Raw genomic sequence first — 26,664 nt, 5'->3', positions numbered from 1 at the left:
TAGAGCAGTTTGCTTTCTGGTATGGTGCTTGCTTGTACAATAATCTTAAATAATATTTAATATTAATATTGAGATACATTTTGGTGTAGTAGTTGAAGCATCAGACTAGAAATTGGGAGACCATGAGTTCTATTTATGCCTTAAGCACAAAGTTAGCTGCATGACCTTGGGCCAGTCACTTTCTCTCAGCCCTAGAAAGGAGGCAATGTCAAACTGCTTCCAAAATCTTGCCAAGAAAATTGCAGAGTCTAGTTGCCAGGAGTCAACAATAACTCAAAGACTCAATAAATCATAAACTCAATAAATCATATATGATTTAATCTTTAATATTTAACACATTTTTATATTAAATTTCTTTATATATTATATAAAATGCATGTATATATGACATATAAATATTTAACATAAAGTATTAAACTTGAATATTAAATATTAAATAAACTGAATGTTTATATCCCACAGCTAGTATTTAAAATTGCTCAAGAATAGCACTACATTGCATCAGCACATGCGTTGGTAGTACAATAGGTTTTTTAAATATTAAGCACATTTAGGCTTTCAGAGTATTTTGAGTATAAGCTATGATAGTTCTGCTGTCAAAGTGCTGTGTAGAATGAGTTCAATTTACAAGTAATTTGGAAACTTAATCTGTGCTTGTATAGTCAGGTAAAAGTTTAAAGCTTATCGTCATTGTCATGTGCTCCAGATATATTTTATCCTTCTCTTCTCATCCCCACCCCATTTTTGTACAGTTTAGGTCATTTGGAATTAATAGCATTGTCCCATTTTATAAGCAGCTTCTGCTTCCATCAGTCTTGCTGAAAAACACAAGCATTAGGTTTGTGAACTATGTTAATCAAAGTATACTTACCGTAATTTTTGATAGATAAGATTGGTTCAATCAATGTTTCCTTTTGTATATTGAATATTATGTTAGGCTACAGTTAATTGTCTTTTGTTTCCCAATATTTTGATTTTTTTCAGGGACAGTATATTTTAGTGAAACCTGATATTCAGAGATTTCATATGATTTGTTTCATGTGGTTATACTATAATTCAACAGTAGATACCATACTATGTTAAATAAGTACTGTACATCTTTCAGTAACTTGTTTTGTTGTCAAATCTGTAGATTTAAGTTAAGTCATATCTGGATATTTGGAAAATGAACATTATGTGCAATACTTTGACAGACTTGACTGCTGCAAATATTTTGTACTGAGAATAGATGATCCTCTTGGCTCCTCTTGTTTGGAAAAAAAGTCACAGCTGGTATATCATAATTTGGACACGTGAGAGTTGGTTGACTGTGGGCTGAATCTGAAATCTTTGTTATAGGAGAGTAGCAATGTAACATTATATCCTGCTTTGTCTTGATTGAAACTAAGAGATTTAATTAAACATATAATATGGAAACCGTGTACTTTATGTTCTCTTAGTTTAGGTGACTATTACTACTGTAGTTAGACATGTATACTGAAAAACATTTTGTTCACAGTTCACTTACCCTCTTTGTACAATTTCTCTAAAATTTGGATTGCAAATTGAAAAATAGGAAAGTCTAAAAATTGTATAATAATTAAATTGTAATCATACATCAAAGTGTAAAGTTCCATTATTAATAATTTTGAAATGAATTAGTCAGTCAGCATCTCAATCGTGGGTATTCCAAGATCTATTTTAATTTTCTAACTTTTTAGATCCTTGGAGGATTATTTTGGGATTCTAGTGTTTATTAGAACACATTCAGAGCCTTTTCTTTAGGGTTGCATGAGAAATAAAGTTAATATACTTTTGTACAAATAAATTACTGTACATACTGCATTCTCAATATATGGTGTTTCTTGAAAAGTGTTCATAAATTCATTGAAAATGAAAACAGATAATTAGGAGGAAACAACTAATATCATTGCAGATATGACTTATTAACTTAAATCTACAGATTTAACAACAAAACAAGTTACTACTTATTCATAGTATTTCTGGAAACTATGGACTGAACCAAGGAATACTGAGAGGTGTTTAATGTGGATCACATACTAAATTATATTTCCTTACTTCTGTTAAAGAGGCAAGGCTTCTAGAAGTTTGCATAAATATCTTTGACTTGATACAGATAGAAATGCACAACCCATATGAAATCACTCAATAAAAAGCAGCGTATTAAAAATATAGGGTAAACACAGAAAAAGCATCTGCCTAGACTTACTGTTCTGTGTCTATTTGCTCCTTGCTTAAATATGTATTAATTCATGAAAATACAAAAAATATTAGTGAAGAGATAATTATACAGATTTTAAGACAACCTAAAATATGCTAAAGATTTTTTTTGTTTTTGGAATGCTCAGAATCTTTAAATAAACAATACAGTTCAAATAGATTTACAAAAAAACTTTGAAAAAAATGATACAAGATATTTTACTGTTGGTGTATTCCTCCAGTGCTGATTGCTAAAATAGAATCCTCATTTTTAAAGACCTATCAAAATGTAATAATCAGAAGGATTATTTTTTTTATATTTGGTGGCAATGCTGTAAAGCCTAATACTTCTAGGAGACAATTTATTTTGGAATAAAACACATTTTAAAGGTTGAATTCTCTTTCCTGTTAGCTATTTTTTTTGTTAAGTATTATTAAACCTTATATCTCTATAAGGTATACCAGGCTAGCTCTGTATATGATAATGATACCTATATAGTTTATTTCTATTACTGGAAATCACCCATAATTTCCTCTTTAGAAGAAGTGTTCAGTAAACTATGGGAGCATGCATCCATGGCAAAAATAACTTCATACCTGAAAAAAGTTTGACACAGAATTTGTAACTATTTATGGATTATAATTCTATGCAATGACTTTATCATATCCAAAGTTTGGATCTCTTAACATGAGGCTTTATTATATTAAGTTCTGCTTGAATTGTTAAATAAGGATAGAATATTTAGATGACAGAAACTTTGTTAGTTCATTGTGATTGTGATTCAGATTATACTGGCCACTTTAGTTAATCGGTATTGAATTTTAATAACAATTTTGAAATCTTGGATTAATTAAAGAAACTTAATTATATAGTACTGATCTATGCTTCTATGAAATTCTAATTTTGTTTGTTTGTCTATCCCACCTATATTATTATTACAAATAATTCAACTTCCTCCTCCTATTTTCCCCACAACAGCAACCCTGTGAGGTGGGTTGGGCTGAAAGAGAATGACTGGTTCAAAATTACGCAGCTGGCTCTCATGGCTAAGGCGGGACTTGAACTCAAGCTCTCCCGCTTTCTACCCAGATGCATTTATCATTAGATCAAACTGGGCAGTTTGTAAATCTCTTTTCTATTCCCTTTGCATTTTTCAATTTGTTTCCTGTTGGCAATATTTTTAAATAGTTACTAAAACAAATAAAAAAACTATTTCTACTATTATATTTCTTTCAGTGAAAACAAACTTTTTTTCAGCTACCTAGATTCCAGAACCCCATCAATTGAATTATAAACTAAATAGAGTTCTTTATATCTGATGATATATATTTCCATCTGCAACAGCTAGGTATGGCCATATTCTATACTAGCTGAAATAGAAGTTGCTATCTTACAAAACACATTGTTGTTATATCATCTGGAAATGACTAGAACACTGAAATCTAGAAAAATATTCAGTTTGTATAAGTTATTCCATGCTATTGATTACAGAAGGGCAAGGACGAAAGGAGAACTGCATCTATTGGTAAATCACTGGATGGTTTTTAAAAGACCAATATGCTCCCAATTGGTTCAATAAAGATGCAGCAAAATGATCTGCTGTTTTAACTGTTGCTGAAGTTACAATGTATGGAGTTTTGCGAAAGGATTGTAACATTTAGTTTGTAGTAAAAGAACAAATAGTCTTTATCTTTTCCACAATGGTCTAGTAGCAGATTTCAGGATTTTTTTTTACCATACATGATTCTTATTTAAACTTTTAAACCAAAAGTAATTTCTGGCTTGGTAGTAATCCTAACACCAATTTAATTTATCTTGCAATAATGCTAAATCCCTGTATGATATTGCTTAACACTTATACTTAGCATTTATCTGAGACGTTATGGAACTCTGTTGCATTTCTCAAAATATAAGGAGATGAATAGTAGTCCTATAGGAGTTCTTTCTATAGCAACTCTAGGGCTCTTCCCTATATCCTTAGTTATGAGGAAGAACAATGGGAGGAAAATGGAAAACCATTGCTTCAGCAGCTGTCCTTTAGCCATGCCTCAAATATGAAACCAGCAAAAGTGCTGCCCTCAGATAAGAGCAAGAAAGCATCTGCTGCTATCATTAGGAATGGTAGAAGTACTGTCCAGAAAGTTTTGAGGTAAGGGAAGGAATCACCATGGTGGTACATGGTGAAGGATCTGCATTGGGGTAGGGGGCATTAAAGAAAGAGCGGTGAAGAATCTCTTTTTCTGTTTCTAGCTCCTCTGACAGTAAGCATAGAGCAGGGGTGTCAAACTCAATTTCATTGAGGGCCGCATCAGCATTGCGGTTGCCCTTGGGGGGCCGGGTAGGTGTGGCCTACTGGGTGGGTGTGGATGGAATGGGTGTGGCCTACTGGTTGGGCATGGCCAGCTCTACATCGTTTGCGTCAAGGGTGCCTGTGGGGGCCTAGGCAGGAGTGGGACAGATCTGAAGGTTTCTGGCAGCAGGGGGTGGGACCGGAGCGAACGCCAAGGCATGGTCCATTTCTTCATTCCTCACAAAGGGTGACACCTCCCCAGCACGCACCCAGGGGCGGGGCTGACATGGCAGAGGCTGGTTCCTCGCTGTTTCTAGACGGCCTTGTGGAGCTAAGATTGAATGCATTTCAGCATAGATGACAACCACAAAATTGTACAGTGGCTCTCGGTCGGCCTGGGCCAGGGTCAAGGCAGTGGGAGCCGTTCCCTCACTGTTTCCAGGATGGCTTCGCGGGTCACATGAAACCACTTCGTGGGCCGCATCTGGCCCCCAGGCCTTATGTTTGACATGTCTGGCATAGAGCAAAGGGTAGACGGAGGGTCAGTATTACTAGAGAAGAAATGTTGCTCTTATCTCGATAGCCAAAGGAAGAATGCCCAAGAAGCTACATGTGGCCAGATGAGAGGAGCAGTCTAGCAGTAAGCCAGTTGGAGCCCTGTAGGTCACTCATCTCCCCCAAACCTCTTGTTCATGTGACTCAGAATCTTGGGACAGAGGAAGATTTCTGTAGAAAAACATTTGGAGTAACCTGGGCCTAAAGTGGATGCTCTGGTATGAAAATATGTAAATTGATTATCTCTAATACAAGGCATGGGGAGTATGTATGCGAACCCTCAGGGATAGAAATACTCAGATGTTTTAACTTCATTCCCAACCCTCAGGTTTTATCCAGAAGCATAAACTGTATAATATTATCATTTATTGTTATATTGCATTGTATTTATCAGTGTTTGGATGCTCTGCATTACCTAGAGTTCTAGTTGATTGAAACCATAAGTAAATAAATAGGATACCAGAGGCTATCAAAAGAAATTGGGGATGAGGACAGTGTCCAACTTTTCCTGTCATTTTGTCAGCACCTAAACAAAGGAAGAAGTTTTTATGGGCAAACAGTCTGAAACTGCTGCTTCTATGCTTGAGTTGATTTGTGCTGCATCAAACTACTCAATAGGGAACTAGATAGTATCTGGGGCCTGTTATGTCTTGTTTAAGAGTCTGTGGGAAAATCACCATAACTGTCAGGTCAGTGGGAACAGAGACTACTAGGATTAAACTAGACATGTCTTGAGAGTTTTTGATATAATAATAGTTTAAATAGATTTATCTATTTAGTTTTAAGTAGAAAAAAGATACAAATATATAAAATACATATCATAAACCTATTCTTGTTATTTTTTCAGTTCCCATATCCTAGCAGTTATCAAAACAGCTTTGGCATTTGACTACATGATTTGTTATCATTGCTATGATAGAATAGTGAAAAAAAAATAAAATTAAGTAACTTTTGCTACTTACATGTAAGATGTCAATATTTTAATCAAGTGCATTAATCAAATCAGATAGATATTGAAATAATTGTATAAATTTGCTGGGCATCAGTTACAGATGGTCCTCATCTTACAACCAGAGTTTCCATTGCTAAGCAAGGCAATTGATAAATAAATCATGATTTTGTAATCTTTTTGTAATCAAAATTGTTAAGCAAATCATTGAAGTTGTTAAGTAAATCACACCGCTATTAAGCACATCTGGCTTTCCCCATTAATTTTGCTGGTGAAAAGCCATTTAGGTAGGTTGCAAATGGTGATTACATGATTCTGGGAGGCTGCAACTGTTGTGAATACATGCCAGTCGCCAAGTCTCAAAATCTGAGATTTTTGAGTCTTTTTTCAGTGCCATCATAACTTCAAACAGTGACTAAATTAATTGTTGTAAGTTGAGGACTACCTGTACATTATTTCTGACAAATCAGAGTTACTTATTTTGACATTACAAAATCTTTGATGTAATTTCAAATTGCTCTTACTTGTTTCTGTTATCTGGTTTTTCAGAGTGCTTGTTTGGTCTGCTGAGTGTTTTTAGATTATTTTTTAATTTAGGACAATTTTATGAACTCATTTTAAATTAAGAAAATTGTATATATTGAAAATCTGTGGAAATTTTATTACTTATGCATTAATATAAATGTTTTATTTCTCTTTTTTCTTTCATCTCTTTCCTAATTCATGGGCAGAAGAAAACTGAGTTGAAATAGAAGAAAATACAGAATTGGCAGGTAAAAATTATATCTCCTCCACCATCTTTCTTACTTAATATATAGTACTTAAAATACTTTGACTTCTTAACCACAGGAATTATATGACAATTAATATGCAATTATTTTTTTCATACCATCTGTCAACCTCCAAGCATAAACAGTATATTTCAACTATTAGAAAGAATAGAAAACTTGTGCATGGTTCAGTTAAATCTCCCCATTTGAAATGTAATCAAAGACTGGGTTAAACTAGAGGTGATCTAACATTCTTCTTTAGACTAGCTTACTGAACCTCTGTATTTATGTCCCAAAGTGACTACAGCACACATAGGAATTAAGTACCAAGGCCCGCAGAAATGACCTGAGGATTCTGGGAGACTTTGTTTAGAGACTGAATCCTAGATAAACATAATTGCATGTAGAATTAGATTAAACCGAAGGCTTAGATGTAAAGTCATGGAATTAATGGTGATTAGGTTTTGACTGTTAACTACTGTTTTCTTTCAGTCTGTTTTGGATTTAATGGCCTCCTCATATTATCTTGAAGATATTGTATAAAATCATTGTAAAAACAGAACTTTAAGAATGTAAGTTTAAATTTAGATAAAATCCATTCAAAACATATTTTGTTCAAATAGAGCAAATAATAGTAAATATGTATTTTCTTATTAGCAGGTGTAACGCTGAGCAGCCATGGCTGCTCAATCATTGGACTCCCCTCCAAATCCAAGCTGTAAAATTATGACATTTCAGCCGACAATGGATGAATTCAAGGATTTTAACAAGTACTTGGCGTATATGGAATCAAAAGGTGCTCATCGTGCTGGTTTGGCAAAGGTATTTTTTTTTTAAAAAAAATAGTACATGAAGGAATGTTACTATATTACAGGTAGTCCTTGACTTGCAACAGTTTGTTTAGTCACCACTTGAAATTACAATGGCACTGAAAAAAGTGATTTATGACCATTTTTCACACCTACGACCATTGCAGCATCCCCATGGTCAGGTGAAGAAAATTTGGATGCTTGGCATTCGACTGTGGTAGCACAGTGGTTAGAATGCAGTATTGCAGGTTGACTCTGCCCACTGCCAGGAGTTCAATCCTGACCAGTTCAAGGTTGACTCAGCCTTCCATCCTTCTGAGGCTGGTAAAATGAGAACCCAGATTGCTTAAAGAGTGCTGTAAAGTACTATGAAGAAATATATAAGCATAAATGCTATTGCTGTTGCTATTGCTATGACTGTTGCAGTGTCCTGGGATCATGTAATTATCTTTTGCGACCTTCTGACAAAGTCAGTGGGGAAGCCAGATTCACTTAACAACTGTGTTACTAACTTAACAATTTCAGTGATTCACTTATCAACTGTGGCAAGAAAGGTTGTAAAATGGAGCAAGACTCACTTAACAGTTGTCTTGCTTAGCAACAGAAATTTTGCACTCAGTTGTGGTCATAAATCGAGGACTATCTGTTTTCACATCTTAAAAGCTTCTACTAAATGTTTATATAATACTATACTTACCTAGCAGTTCTATTTTTTAACACAATAATCCACTACCAATATCTTGTTATTTATTAAGTCTCATAGCAATGTATTAGAATAATCCAACCAGAATTATGTGTTTGTATTGGATCCATAAAAAACCCAGATAATAAGTCTGATCCTTAAGAAGGGATGCAACTACTTCCAAATGGCCTCCATTTTGTTTTTATTTAGTTTCAGCTTTTCTCCCATGTTTATTCTTTTGCATTGTGGAAATACTCATAGGTTCTGCTGAGATCTAATCCCAAAACCACAAGAAAGAAGTGCATCTGATTTCTTTTTCTTTTTAGCTGAATATAGATATAAGATTGAACATGACACTTGGATAATTCTCAAGCAGAAATTTCTTGGTACTATTTTCTGTCAGTTCTTAGAGTGGTATGAATAGAATCATTACTAAGCGGAGACTTCCCCAACTTTTCCAAATCTCCAGCAAGATACAAGGAGATTCAAAAGTGTCAAAATTTGCATTGTCCCATTTCTCTCCAAGAACAAGCCAAGCCATTTCATATGAATGCTTCTGGAACTATAGTCCTAGTTTTCCCCCCCATCAGCTTGACCATATTAGACACCTATGCTTGCTCAAATTGGTTTGAAGCAAAGCTGATTTCTGATGCCTCATTTAAGGGAACGAGAAACAGTCTGCAAGAAGGAAGTATTATTTGACTGAACATTTGGAAGATGGAATCATACTTGTAATGGCATAAACATATTTAAGAATCTTATTGGCTTCTTCAAGAGACAGTGTAAAAATAACTGAAACAAATATTATTAGATAGTGTACTGGACACCTTAGCACAGTACTGCTTAAAGTAATTACAAACCCACTATGAATCCAGGTAATTTGAATAATACCCGAACTGTTCATAATGATATACAAATGGAATCTGAACTTTGTCAGATCTATTAAACGTATCCACAACCTAAAGAGCTTCTTGGATGTTGTCCATATCCTGTTGTGTTCTGTCATTGCTGTAGCATAGGTCTTATGGTTATGCCTCTGTTATGCTTGATTTTCTCTTGGATTATAGTATGTTATCTTCTCTTTTGCTACAATGCCTGCAACTATATATCATGATGTTGTATGTATTCCAACATGGAGTAAGCATGCTTAGGAGACACTATAGCTTATAAGATATTAGTGTTTCATGTATCAAGGCCTGCCCCTACTTTTGAGCAAACATTCTCTAGTGGGGGCAGTCATTAAGAACACCCATCAGTCACAGTGCCATAGAGATGGGACTTGGAGGGAATTTGAACTATTTGGACATGAAGATGATAGCAGCAGAAGAAAGTTCCCCAGTAGCCAGATTTGGAGCCATATTGGGACAATCAGAACTTTGAATTTTACTTGGATGACAACTGGAAAAAAATGTGATTCTCAAAACAGAAGGGTCACCTGAGTAATCGACATACACCCATCACGGCCTAGGCTGCTGCATTCTGTATCACCTATAGCTTACAGATATTATTCAAGGGCAGTCCCGTGTGTATCATATTAACCATTGAAATTGGAAGTAACTGGAACATGAGTGACTATGAACAGGGCATCTTGATTGAGGAAAGGTCTCAATTAGCACATAAAATCTAGCTGTTCAAAAGCTTTCTAGCCACAGATGCCACTTGTTCCTCAAGGAGGAGTTGTGAATTTAGAAAAGCTTCCAAATTGTGCAAGTGTATACAACTCTGTTCAAAGTGAAAGAAGGCACATCCTTGGAATAATTCAGGCTACAAACCAAAAGCCACTCCCTCCCAGAGGTATTTAGTTAAAATCTGTTTCTACCCATCCATACATGACAGTCTCCAATCAATGAGTCAGCACTTCCACCATCTGTGTGGCCTGCAGATAAGATGTATAACTGTGTATCATTAACATACTGATGATACCAAATCTCATGCTGGCAGATGATGTCAACTAGTGGCTTCATGTAGATATTAAAAGGGACTGGAAAGAAGAGAGATTTGTCTTCACAAAATAAAAATACCTATTTGGGTTTCTCTTCTCCAACCACCATTGATTGGGCTTGAACCAATAGGAAAGTGAACCACCATAAAACAATGCCTTCCTCCCCAATCTCTTTGAAGCAGTCAAGAAAAATACAATGGTTGATGATACTCAAAAGCTGCCAAGAGATCAAGGAGGATTCAGAAGATTGCACTCCCCTAATGATCCCAGTCCCTCCAAATGCCATCTACAAGCAGGAGCAATGTAGTTTTCATGCCACATCCAGGTCTGACTCCTGAATAACAAGGATGCAAATAATCTACTTCCTCTAGCATGTTTTGCAGTGTACAGCTACTATTTTCTCCACAACCTTCATCACCACCACCCCAAAAAGGGAAATTAGTTGCATCATGTTAAGCTTCTTGAGCAAGGAGTGCATCACTGTAAACATGAATTAGTTTCATCAGCATAAATCAGTTTTTTCAAATCAACTGGCATCCAGTCAATTGAGTATTAATTTTACTGCAATAATGAAAAATAACTGGCACCTATTCTAAATTTTTGATAGTTGCTTGTCTATCGGCATCTATAATAGGAACCATGTCAAGCAATTGCAGAAAAAACCAAAACAAATCTACTTGGTTGCCTGGTAAATATATTTAGAAACATTTGTTGTATGCTGTTGGAAACCACTAGATTAAAACCCAAATAAAATCTTACAGTTGGTGCATAGACATACCTGTAAACAGATAAATAATGCTTTTTCAAAAAGCAATATTCTCATATTGAGTTTATTCTTGATTCTTTGTAACATACAAGTTTTACTCTTGCTGCATAGAATGCTACAGTGGTACTGCTACAAATGATGGTAATACATGCAAAATGCAGTGACATAATATAATGGATTCAATATATATTTTAATATCTATAGGGAACTTAATGCTGAACTTTATTCAGCATTATTCTCCTGAATTGACTCTCAGGGAGCCATTTAGATTTACCAACAAGCAGTCTTGCTTATTCAGGCCACTGTTTCAGGCAATAATTGTTTATTTTAAAATACAGCCTTAAATAAAGAAATAGTATGGGCCAGAACATTATTCACCTTTATGTCAGTGTATAATAAACTGTTCACAAATATTGCTATGTTAACAACTTGGTTAATATTATGGGGATATAATATATTTTTAGATAAAAACTTTGAGGTAATCTTCATAGGTTTACTTATAAAGATCCTCTTTTGCTCTTCATTGTTTACAACTAACAATTTTGCTCTTCAGTGTTTACAACTAAATTTCTGTCCTTATAAATTTCTAGATAATTCCTCCTAAGGAATGGAAGCCAAGAAAAAGTTACGATGATATTGATGATCTGATGATTCCAGCTCCTATTCAACAGATGGTAACTGGTCAATCAGGTCTCTTCACTCAATACAACATTCAAAAAAAGCCAATGACTGTGAAAGAATTTAGGCAACTTGCTAATAGTGACAAGTAGGTATATTCATTCCATACTTTGTTTCATAAAGGTGCACAATCTGCACAATTTAAATTATATTTAATTTACCACATTTGTTATTAATTACATTTAAATTCAGTCAATATTTTTCTGCTATCTTGGCCTCATTTATTTTATGGTGAGCAATTGCTTCATAGAGGCAAAATAGGGCACTTATCTGGAAAAAAAATGTTCTGTTTGGGACCTGTATATCTGTCCTCTGGTGCATTCAGACCTTTTATTCTTGAAATGCAGAATAAATGATTTATTTATTGTTCTTTATGATTTTTGGTATGTTTCTTGATTAGGAAAAATAAATGAATTGAGGTTTACTGCTTAGTTATCTAAGCAACAAATTTACAGTAAGAGGAAAATTTACTAGGAATGGCATTCTGTGATAAGAAGGATGTGAGATGGATTTATTAATTTATCTTTCCATTCAGTTTATATTAATAGATTCCTTGTATTACTTCAGTATTTTTTTTTCATTTTTCATTTCATTCCAGTGGCTTAAAGCTATTTTTTTAAGATAGCATTGTTGATTTCCAGAATGTTAATTTTAGAAGATATTTTGTTCATTGGGGTGGCACAATGGCTCAGCAGTTAAGACACTGGACTTGTCACCTGACATCATGTGATGGGGTGAACTCCTGTCCTCACCCTAGCTCAGGAGTAGGCAACCTCGGCTCTTTTAGGACTCGTGGACTTCAACTCCCAGAATTCCTGACTCAGGAATTCTGGGAGTTGAAGTCCACGAGTCCTAAAAGAGCCGAGGTTGCCTACCCCAGCCCTAGCTCTTGCCAACCTAGCAGTTTGGAAGCATGTAAATCCCAATAGATAAATAGGTACACTTTGGTGGGAAGATAACAGTGCTCTGTGACATCATGCTGGCCACATAACCGCAGAAATGTCTTTGGATGGCTCTGCTTCAATGGCCTGGAAATGGAGATGAGCACCGCCCCCCCCCCCCCACAGTCGGCAATGACTAGCAGACTAAAATCCACAGGGACTCCTTTTACTTTTTTTTGTTCACATACTGTTTTTTAAAAATCAAAATACTTTACATCAGGAGTTCTCAAACGTGGTGCCATGATTTGGTGAAATAATGAACCTTCTCCTACAAATAAACCATTGGCTTGTCCAAGCAGAATGGAAATGAGGTCTTTTTGTGGTCCTGCTGTGTTTGTATAAGCCAGACTTTCACATCCAAAGTAGGCTTTCCTTGGTGGCCTTTGTGTTCACCGCAGTAGTTCCTGAAATAATCACAACCTGCCCCAAATGTTGCCCAAGGCAACCCTACCAGGACTGAGGTGCTGTTACCTAATCTTAAGTTCCCACTTTTCTTAAGGCTTTTTTCTGGGGCAGCATCTGGGTATATTGTCGTTCTTTTATTTCTACAAGAGATAGAAGAGGCACTGCAGACAGATTGCCTGTGGATTCTTCAAGATGTCCATCAAGAAAAAGCACAGGAAAAGAAGTTGATTGCTCTGGATGTTTGACCATTTTGGGGAGCTATTCTGCTTATTTCTGTTTCTTATAAGCTCAAAGGCTTCTTCTATCTGTTGGAAAGTTCTGACTGAACTATACTGGCAGAAAACAGTGAATATTTCTATTCCTCTCAAGTGATCTAAATAAATTTTGCTGGGGAAAGAAAAAGATTACTGAAAAGAGAAAAAATTCATTTCCTTCATCCTTTCATCAATTATGAGATCTAGGATTCTGGTACAGCACCTAATATTTCAATTAGTGTCCTTAAGAATGAAAAAGCTCCACAGCTATGTTGGATTTTCATTTCATTTTTTCTTTAGTTTATGCAATTTTTGAAAAAAGTCTGCTTGTTGTTAATTTTATATGCAACAGTAATAAAATGCATTAGAACAAGGTGTAAAACATTAAAGTAAATAATTTTTATTAGCTGGAAGATTGAGCTATTTATTAGCTATTTCTTGTGTAAAGTTGATACTAGCTGATAGAACAAGACTCCAAAATGTTTCAATGTTTCAAGAAGATTAATAGGTAGACACATGTGCATGTAGACAAAATACATACACATAGTGTTCTTTGTTAATCTAAGGTTTATTTAAAGGTTTCTTTAGTTATACAAGTAACAAAGTTTTTATATTGTCTTTTTTACTTTTTCGTTACAGATATTGTACTCCAAGACATTTAGATTTTGAAGACTTAGAACGTAAATACTGGAAAAATTTAACTTTTGTGGCCCCAATTTATGGAGCAGATATCAATGGAAGCATATATAATGAAGTAGGCACATTATTTGTATCCTCCTAAGTTGTCTGATGTTTTATTATTTTTACTATGATTAAGAAATATAAATTGAATATAGCTATGGTTGATTTCTTTTGAGTGCAGGTATATTTTATGAAATGAGCTTATAGCCTGTATTCTGCATTTAGACATTTTTAATGTAAAATAATAGCCATTAATTTATGATAAAAATGTTATTTATCAATATGTGGCAAAAATTAAAACTTTAATTGAGTCTTAGGCATTATTGTATATTCTTTGAAAGGAATAAGCTATATTCATTTCCATATGATTTCATATCTCAATAATCATCTGCATATTGCATGTGGCAGATGTCTCTAAAATATTTTCCTTGTGCCTTCAAGTCACTCAAGACTCCCTGCGACTTTATGGACAACTCCATGCAATTTTATTAGATGGCATAATTATGAGAAATTATGCCATCTAACACAAAAAGTTGGCAGAAGAAAGTAATGAAAAAAAAAGAATAATGGAAAGCATATGGGAAATACTAGATTATGAACAGGTCTTTATGGATGTCTCAACAGAAGTGTTCACATTTCTTGGGTAAATGTAGCAGATTGATGGTCTAAATAGCCAGTTCCTTCTCAGAGTAACAAAGCGTGTTCTGACAGCTGTACATTTCCAAATATTCTAATCTGAAAAGCACTTTGGACTGGTTATTTCTTTATCAGCCACCAGATGGTAACCTTGCACAAGGATAGATTTCATTAGTATTATGTGCTGTTAACTGAAATCTCTTCTAAATTTAGAATCATGATCTCCCATTTATTCACATTGGGAATTTTCATATATTCAGCAATGATGAAATACAAGCTGTTTAGAAATGAGGCAAGAGTAGGGAAGGAAACAGTTCATGGTGAGTTCATTCAACTCACAGGAAACCATATATGAATTGTGTTATCAAGAGTGAAAGCAGTTTAGGTATCCTAATGGAAGTTACTTATTTTCTGTAATATATGAAGACTGCTATTTTATGAAACTTACATTTAAAAAAATGTGGCCACAATATATGCATTTTGGAGTTTATTTAGAGTTTTGGAGAAGGCTTTGACTTAGGGTAAATTTATTTATTTATTTATTTATTTATGAGACTTATATACCGCTTTAAGTGCAAGCACTCTCTAAGCGGTGTACACCAGTAAGCAATGTATATATATATTTACATTGCCCCCAACAATCTGGGTCCTCATTTTACCTACCCCGGAAGGATGGAAGGCTGAGTCAACCTTGAGCCGGTGAGATTTGAACCGCTGACCTGCTGAACACAGTCAGCTAAAGTGGCCTGCAGTGGTTCAACAAGTGATTTAAGCATAAGCAACATCTTTGTTTTATGTTTTTGTTGAATAGACATTGAAAACATATTGGGAAGGACTGTAGCTCAGAGATTTACCATATACATTCCACGCAAAAAAGAAAAATCATTTCAATCCATGACATTTCTAATTGGGTTCAGTAGAACTGAGGTGGTTTGATTTGTCATAAGAATCTTTATGATCTTTTAAACTTGGTTGTGTTTTTCTTCTAACATAAAACAACCTTGCCAGTAAAGCAGAGATTCAAGAGAATCTTCCATACAGTTTCATGTTAACCAATATCTTAGCCAACAGATTTTCAAATGTGTCTGTGTAAAAGAAAGACCAGCTACTAGACACAAGAGAGCATTTGAAATACAACTGGAGACATAAAAAATAGCTCTTACAAATGTATTCTGGATTGCTTCTGAAGCTCTTAAGACACACATATGTACAGGCTATGTACCATAAGACTTGGATTTAAAGAATTTTATTGTTGAAGGAACAAAGTTATTATTGCTGCAGCTAGGAAATAGGGCTGTATCATTGGACATCTTTTATTTGGTTCTTCTGTATTAAGAGAAGATTACAAAATGGCTCCTCAATATTTGGAGAAACGTATTTATTCAGTACTGATATTGTTTGCTTCCAATTATGCTTTCAATTACTACATATTTTAGTAAATGCGACAACTTTAGTTTTTGTATTATTAATGCCCCCAGGTTTGTTTTTTTTCCTTGTTGCCGTTGTTAGTGCCTACAGACTCAACTTTAGGCGCAGCTAGGTCTAACATAAATATTTTTTTATTGGGGAAAAAAATTGATAGTGTGAGTGACTGATCTCTGCTGTTCTTTCTTTGCCCCTGATTTCTAGTAAACGTTTACAAAATTATATGGATATTGACACCATACAAGTATTTTTATTTTAAAGCTTGTGCTCTTGACTAGTTTTTGCAGTTACGTATGTATTTAGGAGATGGCTTCAAAAAGTACATTAAACAGCCTGAATGACCTCTTACTTCTAATGCAAGGGCAGCATTTTATTAGAGGCTTATGGCATGTGGCCTACTCATAAATGCAAATAATAAAACACATATTTTATCTTCCTTTTACTTTCCTATAATTGCACTAATATACAATGTCCACTACAGTTGCTTATGCTATGACTGTAGCTAATCCTGTGCAGTACTCATTACTAGGTGGTCATAGATTAGCAATTGCTTGGCCATGAAAGGAGTGTCAATTATATATATATGTATATAGATGTACACACACACACACACACACACACACACACACGTACTTATACATACACATATATATATACACACACATATACATATATACACATACATATACATATACATACACACACACACACACACACACACATATGTTAGGAATAAAATTTGATCTCCAGGAAAAGTTAAAACATTAAAAGTTTTAAATATAAAACAATAAAAGTTTCAAATATAAAACATTTAAAATGGGTACCCAGCCAAGTTTATTAAGCATCATAGTGTACTCTATAGACCCCCTAGCAATTCACAGATGGGGGCTCCAGCATCCCTGACGACATGTGTTACCCTCCCTTATGTCAATAATGTCTCAGAGGCTATGGCCAGGTTGTTGGCACCCTACAATGTGAGGGTGGCGCACAAGCCTAGCCGGACATTACGCTCGTGTGTTATGAGACCTAAGGACCCACTCCCCTCGGTAGAGAAATCGGGGGTTGTGTACAAAATCAATTGTAAGGACTGCCTCTCTAATTACGTGGGTGAGACCTCTAAGAGGGTAAAAACAAGGGTCCAGGAGCACAAGTTGGCCATCAGAAGAGGAGAGCAATACTCCCAGATCCTGACGCACATGATGGACTTTGGGCACAAATTTGATTTTGAGGGTGTGAGTGTGGTTGCCAATGATACCACAAAGAGCAGCAGATTGCTTAAGGAAGCGTGGCTTTCACAAGAAGAGTCAATCAATCGACATATAGACTTGCGCCCTGCACACTTAACATTGAGGGCATGGGAAGCCCGTATCCGGCCGCTGCACCACAGGCAACCCAATAATGATACCTCTACTCCGTTATTGGAAAGGACTAACACCCAGGCAAACAACAAACGACCTGAGACCCCCTGGAATGCCGCAATGGAGATGCAACCGATACGGAAAGAAATATCCACCAGCTTTAAGGATTTAATTCCCGACACACTAGGTGTCTTCCCCGCCCCTTCAGGGACCCTCGTGACAACCAGCTTGCATACCAGTCGATCGGAGACGCACTTGCCTCCGTGGAGGGAGACAGAAGCCCGGAATGACAGTTTAGCCACACACCCTAAAGACACACAAGGACACACCTACTGTAAATCCCCTACCGCAAAAATGATTACATGTTCTCGGAAGACAGCGCAATCAACGGTGGGGAATGAAAGTGTGGTTACTAAATTAAGATCCACATCGCACCTTACTTGGGGGAGGAGTGAGAAGCACCAACTCGATAAAGTGTGCAAACAACCACCTTTGGGGATTCTGACTGCTTTGGCGACCGGACAACAAGATTTGCGGTCTAACCCCCGCAATGAGTTGGCAAAGGGAAAAAAGGGGAGAGCAACTGTTACGGGGCTTGGCGGAATTGGAAATGTCGGGAAAATGTTGTGTGAGGGAGAACTATGCAGCGAGAGTATGCGCAGGATACCTAGAGTGAGGCCCCGCAGTAATGAACACCATGATTTTAAGGATGGACGCCAGAATGGTGGAGGGGGAGAGGGCCCTGGATACACAGAGAATCCCAAGGAAGAGGAAAGGGGGAAACAACTTGGTGGTGGTGGTGATATTTGGAGTTGGAACAAGATCGATGATTCCCCTAGACCACGGATATGGACGAATGGGGGGTCAGAGGCTTGTGCACATCCTGATAAGAGACGCATGGATGAATCAATCAGTCATGCAGTAATCACAACAAATGCTATGATTGGTCAACCTGGACCCGTTACGCGGTCCAGAAGTTGAGCGCAGGCATCTAACTCACTTATAAATGTTTACTCCCATTGATTTATTTACACCCTGATGATGTTGGCAGGAGCCAACGAAAGCTAGGTTTTTACTTTTTACTATTAAAACTTTTAAATGTTTTATATTTGAAACTTTTATTGTTTTATATTTAAAACTGTTTAATGTTTTAACTTTTCCTGGTGATCAAATTTTATTCCTAACATGTATACACCCAGGAATCATGCTTCTATTTTTGGTATTGTTTTTAATACATACATACATACATACATACATATAGCTCTTTGGTTATTCGGGTTTTTTCCCGGGTAAAATTGGAAGTGTCTTGGCGACGTTTCGACGAAGTCCCATTCGTCATCTTCAGGCTGTATATATATATCACTTGTTACTTAAGCAAGGCTTTATTTAAATTGTCTGTCATACTAGACATAGAGTGTGTGTGTGTGTGTATGTATGTATGTATTTCTTGGTTTACAGTGCTTTTAGTATTTCAGTATCTTTTTCATGGTGCCCTAACCAAACTATAAACTATCTTTAGTTAATAGTTTGTTGGCCTAGGAACTGTGGTTTTAACAGAAGATGTTGTTAATACTTTAAATAATAATTACAGTTATTTAGGGGATATATTATTTTAAAAAATTATTTTAATTCACCTTTTGCCCCTAACCTAGAAATCACCATTCAAGTTTACATCCTAAGAAAACCAATGGACAATTTAGATACAGCTATCTTTTTCCAAAAGGAGACTAGATCTCCAAAGTGATGCATGAGTATTATTCTTTTATGCTTCTTTTATGTTAGATTTATTGTTCAACTTTATTCATATCTGCTTTTCAGGGTATAAAGGAATGGAATATCGCTCATCTCAATACCATATTGGATGTTGTAGAAGAAGATTGTGGAATCTCAATTGAGGGAGTCAACACTCCATATTTGTATTTTGGAATGTGGAAAACAACATTTGCATGGCACACTGAAGATATGGATCTCTACAGTATTAATTATCTTCACTTTGGGGAACCCAAATCCTGGCAAGTTAACTCTTTTATGTGTGTGGGGGGGGGGAGGGGAGGAGACAGAGAGTGCAAAATGTTTCTTTTTTTGGAAGATTAAAAAATATAAAAAGCTGCAATGTTAAGTCTATGGCTAAAAGCAGATATGGAAACATCTTGTCAGCAATTTGTAAATCAACTAGTGTTTCAGATTTGTGAGGAAAGAAGTATACTTCACTTTCAAATATCTCTTTAAAAAATACAGATTTATACTGCATGAATAAAATTTCCGATGTTGTTTCTGGCATCTTTAAGAAAGATAATAGTTACAGTATACATTACAGAGTTATTGAATACACTAAGAAAAATATTGCAATATAAGGAATATGTTATTTTCAGGCCAAGACATATTACTTGTTCAAAAATCTTTATTCTATTTCAAAGATTAGGTTAGAGTGATGGGAAAAAAGCGGAAAAAGGAAAGTAGAAGCGAAGTCAGCAGTGTTACACAAAATGCAGAGCAGTAAGAAATAGTAAGCCAAAGGTATTGAGGCATGAGAAAAAGATAAGAAATCATATCAAAATCTAATTTAAACAAATCATAATACCAACCTATACCATCCTGTCTTTGCAAATCATCTATGCTTCTGTCGCAGCTAGAAGGGTATTCCAGCTAGCTTTCTTACTTAAAGTGGGACAAGAATTTACAGTCTCATGGTTTCTAGCCTTAACCACGACACCAAACTCTCACTCTCTGTAATTTTATTTATATAATTTTATTATTTTATCATTTTTATTTTGATTAACTGTGCTGGAAGCTTCTTGCTTATCCCTTTTCACCCAGTTACAATTTATAGTACAGGGAGTCCCTCAATTATAACTGCAGTTTGGACCAGAATTGCCATTGCAATTGCCAGAATGCCATAGACACAGAGAAGCTATCAAAAGAGGTGCATGGAAATACAGAGAGGCCAGGGAAGGAGGGCATAGGGTATGTGTGAGTAAAGGGAGAAGGAGGGTGTGGTGCAAATGAGCAATGAAAGGCCAGATGTGGGATAGACTTACCTGGGCAACTTGCAGTCTTCCCTCTTGGCTCCTTCATTGACTTTGCTTGTGGGAAGCCAGCATAAAACATTGCAAATTATGTCAACATAGGAAGTTGCAACCAGTACTAACTGCAAACTGGTTGCCAAGCATTCAAATTTTGTTTACATGACTGTGGGGCTATTACAATGGCCAGAACTTTGAAAACAGTGTAAATCTCTTCATTCAGCACTGTTGTAACCTTGAATGCTAAATAAAAGGTTGTAACTTGAAGATTACCTGTAAGTCTTTCTCCTGGATATATAGTCTCATAATTGGTTTAAATAGGGCACAGTGGCTCAGCAGTTAAAGACACTGAGCTTGTCAGCTGGAAAGCTGACAGCCCGGGTTTGAGACCCAAGTCCCATGCCATGGGGTGAGGTCCCATTACTTGCCTCAGTTCCTGCTCATCTATAGTTTGAAAGCATGCAATTGTGACTAGATAAATAGATAGCACTTCAGTGGGAAGGTAGCAGCATTCTGTGTGCCTTGGAATATAGTCATGTTGGCCACATGACCATGGAAATATCTTCAGACAACGTGGCTCCCTCAGCTAAGAAATGGAGATGAGCACCACCCCTAGAGATCGATATGACTGGACAGGGGAAATCTTTACCTTTAATTGGTTTAAAATGCAGAAGGAGCATGTGTTAGAAAATAATATTACTGCCAATCTAGCTTCCAGCAAGTTTTAACAACAGGGGTCTTCTAATTTCAAAACAGGAAATGGCAATCCGAGATGAGAAGTTCCTTTTAGATAAGTGTGTCCTAAGCCTTTTAGCATTTTAATTAACATCTAGAATTGGGCTGAAAGATAAATAGATGTTATTTAGTCTCTTACAATCAAACTAATTCAATTTCTTTTGTTTAAGTTTTACATAAGCTGCAATCTCCCAGCATTTCCAAGGACAGACTGACAATGAATGCCTTATAATATTTCAACTAGGAAGTTATAAGAACATGAATTATTGTTATGAGGCTGTCTTGGTGAACTAGTAAGCGGAATAGTGCTAGAAATAGCATTCTGATTTTTTTCTGAAATCATCCATAGCATTTCTCTTTTGCTGGAATTAAACTCCAGTTCATTAAGTCTCACCCAATTGTTGCTTCAGGTACTGATTCCGCTTCTATATATCTTTATCTGATTCTTATAGGGGATGAAAGAGAAATTGTTAGCATACTAATGGTATTTCACCCTCTTGTCATCTAGATAATAAATGAAATAGAATACAAGGGAGAACTCTTAAAGGTGTCAAGCTAGAAACCAGAAGACTATGAATTCTAGTCTTACTTTAGGCATAAAACCAACTAATGATCATGGGCCAGTCACAAACTCTCAACCTAGGAAGTGGCAAACCAATTCAGAAATCTGCAAGGTGTCCAGACAATAGCCAGGAGTCAAAGCTAATTTGAAGGCACACATATAATACAATGTAGGTTTTTTAAAAAAATATTTTTCTTTTCAAGAGTTTGTACATGTGCACTTGTACATATATGCATTTTTATTTATTGGTAATCTATATTTCAATAATAAAAATTATGAATATCAAATGATAATTTGAGTTTCTCCCTTATCGTTTCTGCTGTTATCTACTTATACTAATTTCTATATGTCATGGAATAGGCATTTTTTAATTAATGAAAAATACTTTCTTGAAAGTAAAAATGAAAATGTCTGTAAACATACACTCAGAAATAGCATAATCTTATGCAAGATGAAGTACAATCTGGCAATTTACAAAAAAAATGCAGCATGGTTATAAGCACATATATATTTGGACCAAAAAAATCCACATAAGAATTGCATAAAATATTTAGCATCCTATTTCTAGGATTTTCTAAAATACTTCATAACAATAAACCAATTTTAAACATAATATAAGGACTTTAATTTAAATGAAACTTCTCTTGTACATATACTATATTCTGTCCGTACATTTTATTGGTTTACATGTGAGCTCCTAACATTTTGGGACCTGAGTATTTGAGGAATATCTATTTGGAACACCAGTTACAGTTCTTTATGAGTTGAGATATGCTAGATGAGCAAGAACAGCAAGGCCTTTTAGGAAATGTTAGGTTAGGAAACCTCTTGATGTTTGTTCTGCCACTGCATTATTACCTATTTTTAGCACCTTTATGATGGAATCTGATGAAGTGTATTTTATTTACTTGGCAGTTGCTTTTAGATTAGTTTTTGGTTCAGTTTTTATTTATAGTCATTATTTTATGACTGTAAATCAAATAAATATGTAAAAAAATCTCTTACAGTTAGCATCTGCATTTTATTTTAGAAAGAAGAATGTCATTAAAATATTAAACTAAATATTTTTGCGTTCTATGTCACATATAGTCTATAGAATATTTTTAAAAAATTATAAAAGGTTAACTGTATCTCTAAATTAATCTGTATTTTCCCCTTACATAAATTTTAGGTATGCTATTCCTCCAGAGCATGGAAAGCGACTTGAACGACTTGCTCAAGGTAGATCTGTTTTGTTTTAAAGACATCTTTCATACTATATTTAAAAGGCGAGGCAAGGCCTTGTAACTGCTGCTTTTTCACCTTTTCACACAAACATTTATGTGTAATTTTTGGTAGAGGATGGGATTTTTAGTTCAACATGTTGGAATAGAACTCATTTTTTGAATTAGTTAATATTTTAGCAAGCTGTATTGTTTCAATTGAAGGTTTATAGTTTTTAATTGATATTGTTTCTTTATCTTTCATATTTGTTCTTTTGATTAATTCTGTTTTGTTACAAATAGAATTTAGGAAAGAGATACATACTTGCTTTTCATCCTATGGTCTCCAACCACAAAGATTACAATAAAAAATTAAAAATATTTTTTTTTTAAATTATGAAAATGTCATAACAGCCTTGCAGCTATAATTTGCATAATCAGCAAAGGTTAATAAATTTGCAGAGTGAATAGATTTTAAGCTTAATTACATATTTATATTAAAAATGTAGACCAGAATTTCAGCAACTAAAAAAAAGCTGTGAGGTGCAACAAAGTTGGACTACTTAACAGATGCCTACTGAATTAATTGAATTTTCCTAAATAATTAAAATGCTAAAATAATGCAGTAAATGTGGTGAAGCATTGCAGGTTATCTAGGTCAAGCCAGTACTTGATACATAAAATTAAAGGAAGCCTAGGATTTTTTTCCATTATCTTGTCTGCCGATCATAATTATCACATTGCCTTTTATGCATGAATGCTTTCAACTTTGGAATTCATGAATACTTGATTGACTATGGCACCTACAAATATTTTATTGGAAAGACATTAGACTTACATCTAATAAATGCAGAAGTCTGATTTAGCTCTTTAGATTATTTTTCATTTACTGTATGTAGTTCTTTCCTTTTTGTATAGCTACAAATGTAATAAAATCTCAAGTGAGCTGTTACTGCAATTTTGAAACTAGATGTTTCTCTGTAATACTGCTGAATACTTAAAGATATTGACAGTAGCTTCCATAGTTATAAAATAGAACAGATTATATTTTAGATGACAAATTAAACGACAAATGACAAATAAAAAGAAGCCATATCGCAAAGCATATTTTAGAAAAGATTTCTGTTTAAAAATTTTCTTTTATGTTCAACAGACATAATCTATAATGAGGTATGTATATGGGCAGAGAAAAATGGTTAATAAACTTTACTGAGGTATATTTGAATATAATTCTTTATGCAGATCATTTGTCTTTGAATTAAGTTTTTACAGAGCTTCTTCATTTGTATTCAAACAATATATTAGAAATAAAAATAAATACACACAATTTCCCTATGCACTACTGTGAATATTGTAGCTTCAGATACTGTCTTGTCAAAGTATGGGTCAAAAGTGGGTCACAATCCTTAGGAGGACATAAGACAATGGAAGTTATAAGGGAGTGCCTTCAATACTCCACCTCTGAAGCAGGGTTACCCTTTGATATAAAAGTATGCGGATTGCAAAGCAATGAGATGTTTCCAGACCAGTGATGTTGAACCTATGTGTGTCAAAGGTGACATGGCAGCATTCATAAACACTCAACAATATTCTCGAAAACACACCCTGTTCCCTTTGATTATTGGAGACTGCAGAGGATGCGCAAGAATGAGTGTGCTCTTGCACAGCTTCTGGAAGTTGCAAGAGAATGGGGAGTATTTTCACATGGGTTTTTGGAGGCTGAAGAGCTGTGAAAGAGCATTCTCTGAAACTTCTTCAAGAAGAAAAGCCTCATGTGGTCCAGGACAGGTTTGGATAGACTGCAGGTGCTCTCAACAGAAACAGAACACCACCTGAAAATAAGCGTCATGCGGAAGATCTGGGACACAGCTTCACCATTCCCCAAGATCCTGTGGCCCTGTGTTGAGTGCCCTATCAGGGTGATTTAGATGGGATGGGAGGAGAAAGATAGAGAATTGTTTCTCTTTTGTTCAAAGGGAGAAGCAGAGTTAGGCATTTTCTAATTTGTTGACATGTCAAGTCCAAAAGGTTTGCCATCACTGTTGTAGACTGTGAAGTCTAATTTTTTTCCCCTTGGAGGCGGACTATTATATTGTACATTAAACTCAGAGCAGGAATAATCATTCTTTGATGACACAAGATTCTTTTGTAAACTTATTTATTTATTTAAAATGTTCTGACCACCTAACTTGATTTTCACTTTGCAGCAGAAATTATTATGGAATGGAAGGAGGAGGGAGTTGTGAGGCTGGGGGAGTGGGGGGGGGGAAAGTATAGGTAGCAGTACCAAGGAAAATACTGTAATTATGGGTGAGTGTGACAATTTACAGCCTGCCAATGTTTTGCAAGCTGCAACATTTTAATAGTAGTTTAAGAGAACCTTTCCTATTTTTTTTCTGAATTTGATGAGTGAAAGTAATTGCCCTCACTAAAGGAAGAGGAGAGGAGATGTAATAATAAAATCAATCAGATTTGCCATCCACTCTATTCAGAAATCAACAGAGTCAGGCATTGCCTGTATGTGACTTCTCTCTCAAGAACTAATATTAAAGGTATTTCGGTGATGACATTTTTTAAAAATATAAAAATATGGTAACTATGTCTGCAGGAACATTATTTGTATTCTGATTATAATGCAGAAATAAGTTCATTGTTCTAATTAAAATAGCCCTATTTTTTTGTTGTTGTTGTCAATAAAACAAATTTTATTTTATAGCCTTGTCAGTTTATAGTATGGTTATACTTGATACACAGAGTAAGAATTATTAAAAGTAAATGTTATTTGTTATTTTTTGCCCAATCCTAACCTCAATGAAATCCTTAGTTTTACTCATTTGGAGGGCAGGAGGGAAATGTATAAACTTATTTATCATGTCAGGGGTTTATGAAATTTCAGATTTTGAAAACTCCTACCCTAGTTTTAAGAACAGTATACTTCTTAAAGAGTACTTTAAGTCTATAAAGAAATGCTGTTACAATGATGTGGAATTTAATTGATAAGGCAAGTTTAGCAGATCTGTAATACATCTTGAGAAAGGAGCAATATTTTACTGTACATAATTATTAATTAATAACTGGCATGTTTTTTGAGACCCGAGAATGCATTTTGAGCTACTTTTGAGGATTTACAGTAGAGACTAGAAGCTGTTGCATTTGGTATACTTTGCTAGTCTTATTTTGCTCTACTGACATTAGAAAATTTGGGACTAAACATAGGTTTTATTGTCTTAAATTATAATGTGTTATGTTGCCAAATTAACGCAATATAGATTTATGGCCACTGAAATCAATGAACATAAATGTGCCTAAATCTCCACTAGATTGTTATGGTTATTATGATATTTTTTAAAATGAGGCTTTAGTAGGACTATTGTTTGTTACTCAACCATATGTTTGCTTATTGGCTTTACTGCCTAGTAATTGTCAGAATAATTTTTCAACATTTTCACACTGCAGTTTCCATACTTTAGAACATGTGTATGTGTTGCCCATTGCTTTCCATTATATACAGGACATTGAAATGTTCTGACTTTGTTCAAGTATATGACTAGATGTGTATGTGACTCATTCTAGAAATGTTTTTTTTAATTTGTCATTCAATTTCTTTAATTTCCATTTTTGTTGTGACTTTTTCCTAAAGAGATTTCAGTTTGTTACTACAACTAATTTATTTCTGTCTCTTCTACTGCCTCTTTTAAAACTGTTTCACTCAGTTTAATAGACTTCTTAGTATGGTATATTGCAAGGGAAATTGGAATCTGATAAATCATGATATTTTTATTATGTTTAAATGATTATACC

At 35.0% G+C, this 26,664-nt stretch overlaps 1 protein-coding gene across 9 annotated transcripts in view; it reads left to right on the top strand.

The window, feature by feature from the left end:
- The window catches only part of KDM4C (lysine demethylase 4C), a 192,047-nt gene that overhangs the window by 8,619 nt on the left and 156,764 nt on the right, over positions 1 to 26,664 (top strand). For 3 of the 9 annotated variants that reach the window (XM_039356156.1, XM_039356150.1, XM_039356159.1), the window contains exons 2-7: positions 6,726 to 6,767; positions 7,422 to 7,586; positions 11,554 to 11,729; positions 13,881 to 13,995; positions 19,160 to 19,353; positions 22,833 to 22,882. In XM_039356156.1, coding sequence (XP_039212090.1) covers positions 7,443 to 7,586; positions 11,554 to 11,729; positions 13,881 to 13,995; positions 19,160 to 19,353; positions 22,833 to 22,882 — 679 coding nt within the window. In that variant the 5' untranslated portion in view covers positions 6,726 to 6,767; positions 7,422 to 7,442. Of the gene's footprint in view, positions 1 to 6,725; positions 6,768 to 7,256; positions 7,337 to 7,421; positions 7,587 to 11,553; positions 11,730 to 13,880; positions 13,996 to 19,159; positions 19,354 to 22,832; positions 22,883 to 26,664 lie in introns of all 9 variants that reach the window. The other 6 variants (XM_039356158.1, XM_039356153.1, XM_039356152.1 and 3 more) reach the window with 6 other exon arrangements.

Source organism: Crotalus tigris, unplaced genomic scaffold (assembly GCF_016545835.1).
Source record: "Crotalus tigris isolate CLP2741 ecotype Arizona unplaced genomic scaffold, ASM1654583v1 scf7180000018786.1720131, whole genome shotgun sequence".
NCBI lineage: Eukaryota > Metazoa > Chordata > Lepidosauria > Squamata > Viperidae > Crotalus > Crotalus tigris.
The sequence above is the reverse complement of the archived record's forward strand: the minus strand, read 5'-3'. Positions and strand labels throughout refer to the sequence as shown.